Source organism: Hibiscus syriacus, unplaced genomic scaffold (assembly GCF_006381635.1).
Source record: "Hibiscus syriacus cultivar Baekdansim isolate YM2019G1 unplaced genomic scaffold, ASM638163v2 tig00110637_pilon, whole genome shotgun sequence".
NCBI classification, from domain to species: domain Eukaryota; kingdom Viridiplantae; phylum Streptophyta; class Magnoliopsida; order Malvales; family Malvaceae; genus Hibiscus; species Hibiscus syriacus.
This window is the reverse complement of record NW_024062808.1, coordinates 1,248,976-1,257,816: the sequence shown is the minus strand read 5'-3', so window position 1 is coordinate 1,257,816 and position 8,841 is coordinate 1,248,976. Positions and strand designations below refer to the sequence as shown.

Sequence of the window (8,841 nt, the reverse complement as noted above, 5' to 3'; positions counted from 1 at the left end):
TGCCAATTATCTTGATCTAACCAATGTGACGTAACGGCTAAAAAAGAATTTTCGGTATTATGAGGGGAACTCCAAACGTCACATGTAAGCGACACACCATAACGGTGTTCTTGAAATCCTAAAATCATTTTTTCCCTCGCCGTACGCCACATTTTTATAGCATCTCTTCTAAGGGTAGTACGACTTACTTGAGTATAACGTGGTTGCATTAGTTGTTGAATTGTTGTCGTGAAATCTTCATCATCAAAGTGGTCGAACGGCAATGCTTTTGTAATCACGAACTTTGTAAACGCTTCTCGTAATTTTTCGTTGTCGTAAACAAAAACATCACCTTGCGGTGTAAGATTCGATTGACTAGGATCCGATCTTGAGCGAAGATCCTTGCATGATTTTTTCAAATGGTTCTTCAACGTTGTGTTTCCTTCCGATGCAAGAAACTTAACGCGCCCTCCTCGAGCCATTTGGCATCTCACATAAATCGTAGTGATCACAAATATCTTTGTTTCGAGTGTGTTCGATCACTCTCACGACTTCAAGGTTTCCCCCGACGGAAGATTCAGCCGTGTTACTCATGATGAACAAAAAATTACAAAACTAAGATTTGAGAGATGTTTAAGTGTTGTGTAATAAGATTTGAGAAAGTTGTAATCAACCAAATACATCCCCAACCTATTTATACATATTTAGGGTGGTAAAATGGTAATTTTTTAAAGAAAAAAACGGTCAAAAACGGTCACAAACGGCTATATTAACGGCTAGTTTTTTAAACCCAGACCGGTTTTTTTTCGGATAAAAACCGGTTTTTTAACCGGTTTTTTTCAAACCGGTTTTTTATCCGGTAAAAAAACCGGTCTAGGTTTTTTTCTCCAAACCGGTTAAAATAACCGGTTTAAAAAAATCTGATCCGGTTAAAAAAAAACCGGTTTTTCCCAAATCCGATTTCGGATATTTTTTTTCGCAAAATCGGATATTCGGATTTTTTGTACACCCCTAGTGAGAATTGTTGAGGAAAAATAAATAACTTATATCCTACATTGGTGGGATACCAAGTGGAAAGTGTTTATACACACAAACCAACTTGAGTGTTGTAAAATGTGCAAGTTAAGATTTTTCCTCGTATGCAGACATAAGGGGGTGTTCAACGGAAACTTCATTTATGTTTGTTTACAAATTAATTTTATATTCTTTTATTTATTTTTAGTTTACATTCATTTACGTTCGTTCATTTTTTTTCGCTTACATTCGTTCATTTATGTTTGTTTATCCTTTTAATGAATGAACATGCAAGAACATAAACAAGTTACATTCTTTAACGAACGAACAACAAACTACAATCTCTAACGAACGAACAAGCTACATTCCTTAACGAATAAACACAAACAAGCTGCATTCCTTCACGAATGAACACGAACAAGAAATTTTGTTCGTTTAATGTTTGTGTTCGATTAAAGTTAAACTAACAAACACGAGCATGCCCCTTTTTGTGTTCGGTTCGTTTTCATATTTAGTTAAGTAAGATATTGAACATATAAATCACCAACAATGGGTGGCATTTAATAGTACCAAAAGGGGGGGGGAATAAAACACAAAATAATAACACCATTATGTCAGGATTACTGTTAAATTTACAATCCATACAAGGCTCCATAAATTCTATTTCAGAAGCTCGCTTGTACTCTAGTTAGCATCCACATCAAACAGGTTGTCAACAGCTTAAAAACATTGAACTGCAAGGGAGGATGGAATTTTTAATATAAGAAAAATCTTACCATTTCTCCTACCTCGAAATCCCTAAAACAGGAGCGTCTTTATATGCGGAACACTTTCTCAAGGCTGGCGGAAGGAGCTTGTTCCTTGCTCGTGGTGCTTATCAATTGCTTGGTTATCAACGGAAATATCATGGTTGCTTCCCTCCGTCTCCGGGCCTACCTCCCTCACATCAGCTATTCTTGCCTCAGTTGCCTGAATATCACTCCATTCACCGCCACCAACCGATTGGATGTTAAGTTGATCCACTTCCATGTGGACCACGCTCTCTCCTGGCAGCGGCACTGATCTAGAAACACTTAGACAAGCTTTATCTACGTTGTCCGACAAGTCAACATCCTTTGTGTCGGGTGGACTGTTACTGGTATTTGAGGACTCGGTCTTCTCCTCAAAAATTTGCTTTGAGTCATTCTGTTGTCTGCGAATAAAATGGAACACAATATCAACTTCTGTTGCCTCAAAACCATATTTCTGTGCTTTAATACGTTCACATATGCCAATAAACAGGATGATTGTTATAATTCTTGAAAATATTAGACGTCAAACCTTTGGAGATGCGCCTGTAACATGTTCACATATGCGAGAAGTTCTTGCTTTTCCTTCACAGCAGCAGCCTCTTTCTGAAAAGCTTCTTTTATTCTTGTTTCAGCATCCGATTCGGAGACTCTGACCTTCTCCTCTGCTCTCACGACTGCTGCTTCCAATATCACAGCATTCTCTCGAGCTTTTGCAAGCTCAATGCGCCACATATGTGCCTCCTGCATAGCAGAGTCTCTCTGCTTAATCAATTGTTCTCTTTCTTTAATTAGGACACCGATCTTTTCTTCAGACTCCCTCAGCTACAAACAACAAAGAGAAAACTTTACAACAAAATTTATGATGATTACAAGACATATATGTTATGCAGGAATCATGAAGCCCAGGTCAAGACAATTGAGGTGACTTCTTAAAAGTGAAAACCATACTGGTGATGCCAAGTGAATTAGATTTGAACAAAATGAAGGCAGATGATGAGAGGAGAAGGAAAAAATAGATGGTAGCAATACCTTTAACAGGAATGCTTCCTTTTGTTTTTCTGAATCTTTTGTTAAGCGCTCAATTTCGGCACAAGCAATTCTCCTTTGTTCATCCATTATATGAGCTGCAGATGCTGCAGATTCAGCAGCTTCGGCAGTCTCCGAAAGTTTCTCCGCTATTTCTCTTATCGTTGAATCACGAGCCCGGAGATCTCGAGCCAAATTCTGCAATTCCTCATCCTTGACTCTGAGTGTCTCCTATAAGATTTAGCAACAACTCAGAAACCTAGTCTAAGTATAACAAGCTACTTTAACTGACCAAGCATTAACCACAATTAGGAGACAAGACTGTGAGTTAGAAAGATCACTTTTCATGTTAAACGGCAAAACTGGTGCGAAAAAAATTTAGGCATCAGCATTCTCAGAACATTAATCAAAATTCAGTACACCACAATTAGCCCTTATTATCACACCTTAAAATCTAGATAAATGTAACAAGACAGAACCATGGTGCAAGATTGTTAGCTAGAGTTACTTTTGCAATAATTGAACTTAAGTATACACCATCGATCTTCCTCTCAAGGCGGGAAACAAAAGGTCGGGAAGAATTTTGTAGTTCAGGCAACACCAGCTCTTCCTATCGCTGTTATTGATCATGATGGAACCAAGGAGAGCGCTATGAAAGGTTACTCCTATGAAAAGTTTTCCGAAGTAACGAGAAGGAGAAGAAACGGGTTTCAAAATTGGTCGAAGGATGGACATCCAAGAATCGAAAATGGGATCAGAAATGGTTGTTACACGATTTTTATCGAAAATCTTCCAGAGACGATCCATTGGAAGAGACTTGGGTCTATTTTTGGCACTCATGGTCAAGTTATTGATGCCTTCATTCCTAAAAAAAGAAACTCTAAAAGGGTCTGTTTTGGGTTTATTCGCTATGCAAAAATAGAAGAAGCCAGGATAGCGATATCAAAGATGAATGGTAATTATATTTACGGCAGCAAAGTCAGAGTCTCTTTGGCTAAATATAAACCCCGACAGTCTTTCTGGAGGAAGTCCTCGACAGTTGATCACAGTAAGTCTGGGAGGGAAGATATTTCGAGGAATAAACTCTTTGAAGTTGAGGGCGTAGTGGACGTAGACAAATACAAGCCAAAGGATTAGCTAGTTTCACGCTAATGAGAGCTGTTGGAAATGTAGTTCTAATGATTTTTGAAGACTCTGATTCTTTGAGAAGCGTGAAGGAATATAAGTTAGAGACGCTTGCAGAATGGTTTTCCAGAGTGGAAACTTGGTCAGAGAGCCTAGTGGTGGAGTGCCGACATGTGTGGTTAGTTTGCAAAGGTATCCCTTTTCACACTTGGAATTGGGATACTTTCAAAAACATTGCAACTAAGTGGGGCAAGTTAACAGCAATTGACAACAATTGTGAGTTTCCTTCGTCCTTTGATCGGGCTAAAATTCAATTACTCACAAAAGGTCAAGGGAGAATTGATGAGTTGTTGGAGTTGAAGGTCGGTGATAATTTATTCAATGTCTTGGTGCATGAAGTTGAACCTTCCTTCAAACCTAATTCTTGGGTCCCTGAAGATTGCGATATTTCATTAGAACTTGCTCCTCCTATTGGATTGTGATCGTTTTGGTAGCTATTTCCAGAGGTGTTTTTTAGTTTGGGGTTATAATCGTTGGTTTTTATTTTGCTATGCTATCTTACATCTTGTGGTGTATTTTAGAAATAGGGTTATTGTCTTAGGGGCTTTTTGTTTGAAGATGTAAGATTTCTAGGTGATTTGGTTTGTAATGGTGTATATTCCCGTATGAGGGATCTGTGTTACCACATGTACTTGGTCTACTTTCTAATAAAATATGAGGCACTCTTTTCTTCCTTCCTATGTTCTTCAACATACTTCTAAGTATGTAGAAGAATACGAAGGGAGTTTTTAATGAGATCTCCAACTTCTATCAAAAAAAAGAAACAGTCATTTAGGACATGGTGTCCTCGCAATAAAATCAAAATGTAATCACACAGAAAACAATACATTGATTGGCAAGTTTCGAGTCTAGGAGAACAACAATTTTGGCATAATATGTATAGCAAGGATTTCTTTATTGCACCAATATGATCCAAAAGTTACAAAATAAAAAGCAGCACACGTGAATTCCAAAAGTTAACAGTTCTTTTATCATGACCAAGCTTGCCGCAATGTTTTCACACTGTTTGAAAGCTGTTTAACTAGCATTGATATTATATGATTGCTTGATCGTTAGGCCAAAATAGTCTCATTGAGGAAATAATAATTCCTAATACCTGTGAACTTACAGGAGTCTCATGCATGTAAAATGATCTAATAAGTCAATAATGTAAAGGTATCAAAGATGGTGAACCAGATAACTGTATGATCTAGCTAACAAGCAGAACCACCCAGAAATGTAAGCATAACCAGTTTATACGGATTCAATATGGCTGTGAAACATTGTTACATGTCTTGTTATCATAATTTGTATAAATTTCAGAATTTGGAATACCAAAACTCAGCCAAAAAGTGTAGAAATTGGATTCTGGTACAAGGATGTTTAGTTGGAAGAGGAAAAGAAACAAACCTAGAAATTGGCTTACTTATAAAAGTGCAATAGAGATCAATAGGTAGCCAAGGGCTAGTCATCAGCTTTCCTACAAGGACTAGAAAGATTAAATTGTTGCCAACCCTTGCCAATAAAACTCTACAACCCAAATACAATAATTGAAGTACTTTTTATAGCAATGAGAACCACTTTAGATAAAATATAGCCCTTCAAAAATATGAATTTTTATCTATCTAGCAAAAATCTTTAAAAAATAAAATAACCTAAAGGCATGGTATTTTCTTTTCTGTAAAATTGTGCTCCCGCATCAGTGGGCATCTGCATTGAGGTTTTACACTCATGCATTTGCAGATTCAAACATCTGGAAACAATAACCATGTTTGCAAACAGAATCACACAAGGAAGAGCCTAGATCCACATCCAATAACAATGTGAGGATAAGGCACTGAAATAAATTTCCTCTTTATTATTTATTTGTCATTTCCAACACAAATTTCTTGCTCATGTCATTTCATTTCAGAAATATTACTAGGAAAACAGACTTCTACACACTATATACTAGGTGAGGCAAGTTGATGCAAAGCAAACTTGACAATTTACTAATTTAGGTAGCAACAGAAACTTTTGAATCTGCATCTCAGGAACAAACAAATAGGTATATATTAAGCTATCCAGTCACTTCAAGAACAGCCAGCAGAAGTTAGGGTAGGCATGCATGTTATGTTCTTTCCATTTAGCTAGTCCTAATGCCAAAAGCAATCCGCTAGAAGTATGTTACTTAAGAATCATCCAGCTCGCTAAATAACTAAGTGGAAAACATTTCAAAAATCAAGTTAAAAATGATATCTTTGACTCCAGTAACTATAAGTGATGTTAAAATTTTCAAGCATCTCAGGTTCAGCTCCTAAAATTAGGTAAAAAAGATTATCTTATCAAGTGTAAATAATGTTTTGCACTTCAAATATGCTCCCACGATAAGTTCTATGAGGAAATAAGGCTTCAATCTGATTATAAAACAGGTGTCTTCAAATAACTTAAAAGAACAGCCCCTACTCACAAGAGATTAAAAGGAGGAACTGCATATAGCATACCTTCATAATTGTAAGATCATCCATTGGACCATCACTGGGTGCATTTGTCACCAATCCTAAGGCATTTCTCAAAGATATCTGCATTGCCGCTTGAATTTCTTTAGAGCATTCCTTGGCTGTTGAATTGGCAGCAGCAACTACTGTTGCAACCGTACCCAATTTTGCAGAACTATTCCCACTTAAGGAATTTACAGCCTCTTTGTGGGCCTTTAGAACCAACTGTGTCGCACTATTTTTGAAAAGAAGAAATGACAATCAAATGGCAACACCATATATTTGAAAATGAGTTTTGAAAAGAAGTCTGTAAATTATATGGTGAGTATACTTTTTTTCCGATGACAAGAGATGGTATCAGCCATCATCTTCAGACAAGTTGAAAGAATTATATAAATAAATACACACAGACGTGTGTGTGTGTATAAGACTGTAAGAGTAAAAACAGTCAACTATAATGCTGTGAAAGCTAACTTACTGCAAAGTTGATACCCAAGCTCTAGCAGCACCAGGAGTTTCCGCGCAAAGAAAGTAGTCATTTTTCTGGGGAGTCCCAATATCTAAATGGTATAATTAAGAGGCATTCAAGTTTAGCAACTAGATTTTCCACATATCATAATAAAGAAAACCCTAAAAAGCAATTAATATTTGAAAAATCATTTGGATACAGAAACAGCAGCCTTCATACTTTGGGAGTCCACTGCATCAAATATAGGTAAAAAATATAATATTAATAACAAGCCAAAAGGGGACTCAGAGAAACAATCGACCAAATGAGAAATAAGAAAATCATCTTACTGAAAGTTAACAGGGGATATGGCAATGGTGCTGTTTTCATTGAAGGTCATCATTCCCTTAATACTTGGCTCATTCCTCCTAGTCCTAAAACAAGCAAACAACAGAATCTCTAGTTTAATTTCAATCTTATGAAGGAAACAAACGACAAGACCTACAAATTAACTTACTTGTATTCCATTCTCCCCGTTGTGGGATCTAATATCACCCACCGTTCATTCCATTTCCTCAACTGTTAAACCAATGTACAGTACATAAACTAAATTACCAAATTGTTTGAAAATTTATTTAAAGAACACAAATTTGTGAAAGATATAACTGATAATAAATAAATCAAGAATTTGCAGGAATCAGCACAGTAAATGAAAATTGCAAAATTATCGAGAAAGAAAGGGAGAGAGTAGAGGATGATCGTACAGTCTCAGATCGCTTGAGAAGAGGACCTTGTAGCAAATTCCTCCCGGAGCCGGAGGCCAGCTGCCGTTTGATCTTCTCCAAACTGTTCTCCGTCGTATCCCTAACTCCCTGTTCCTTTTTTTTCCCCCAAAATAAAAGAGAATCAGAAAGAATCGATTCCAATTACAATTAGTATAAGCGAAAGAAAAAAAAGGAATTACCGAAGAAGCGCCATTGGAAGCCATGAGGGATCAAATCCGAGGGAAAGGTTTGATCTTCAGCTGGATAAATATACCGTTTCTTGGTTTTTATCAGTACTACCTTTTCAATTAAGTAGAGCTGTTAGGTTTGTCCGCTTGGACTAGTAGTTAGGCCTAGCCCTTCCTTTCTCCCAAGTTTATTATATTGTAAAAAACTTATCCGATCCGTAAAATTGATTGAAATCAATTCGAATTAAAATTACTTTTGACCTGTTCTGTGGTGATTCAAAATCGACTGAAGTCGAAATTGGTGTTGACTTAAACGAGTTAAACCTAAAAATTGTGGATCTGAACCGACAAAACCCCACCCTTCCCCAAGTTTATTTATGTAAATAGTATTTTTATGGTAAACTCTCAATTTAATCATTCAACTTTCATTTGTTTTTGTTTTGGCACAATAACTTTTATAATACTTTATTTTGTCACCAAACTTTCGAAATTAATTTTCTTTCAGATGTGAATTATGAAAAAAATCAAGAACGGGAAAAGGAATAATATATCATAATTTCATGATGATCGAACAATCAAGATTACAGATTATATCATGATAAGATTGAAGTTCTAATTTAAGTTTTTTCTAGTCTGAGAAAAATTAAACTACTAGTCGAACCCAGAACCTACTAATAATACACAATACTAGTCGAACCCAGGACCTTGAAAGAGATCAACATTCAATTTTATCATTAAAGTCACTTGATGGTTTAAAAAAATACATTATATATATTTTATTATTAAACTAAAGTGATCGTAAAGTATTATGTATTCTAAATACTCCCAACTATTTGCAGGGTCGGGGCTAGGACGTTAGAGGTCCTGTGTAAATTCTTAAAAAGCGACTCTTTTTCGTAAAGTGAGTTAGACCCAAAAAAATTGAAATAAGATTTACAGTTGTAGCATAGTACTAATTATTGGTATTTCTCATATATTCCTTTGAACAAA

At 36.2% G+C, this 8,841-nt stretch overlaps 1 protein-coding gene across 1 annotated transcript; it reads right to left on the bottom strand.

Annotated features, from left to right (window-relative positions):
- Positions 1 to 1,769: 1,769 nt before the first annotated feature.
- Positions 1,770 to 7,999, bottom strand: LOC120136947 (differentially expressed in FDCP 6 homolog). Its single transcript, XM_039152869.1, has 11 exons — positions 7,985 to 7,999; positions 7,864 to 7,926; positions 7,664 to 7,771; positions 7,417 to 7,478; positions 7,250 to 7,333; positions 7,120 to 7,151; positions 6,930 to 7,011; positions 6,458 to 6,686; positions 2,814 to 3,041; positions 2,314 to 2,606; positions 1,770 to 2,185 (listed from the first exon to the last, which is right to left on the bottom strand). The coding sequence occupies exons 2-11, from the start codon at positions 7,885 to 7,887 to the stop codon at positions 1,828 to 1,830; spliced, it is 1,500 nt and encodes a 499-aa protein (XP_039008800.1). The 5' UTR covers positions 7,888 to 7,926; positions 7,985 to 7,999; the 3' UTR covers positions 1,770 to 1,827.
- Positions 8,000 to 8,841: the final 842 nt, after the last annotated feature.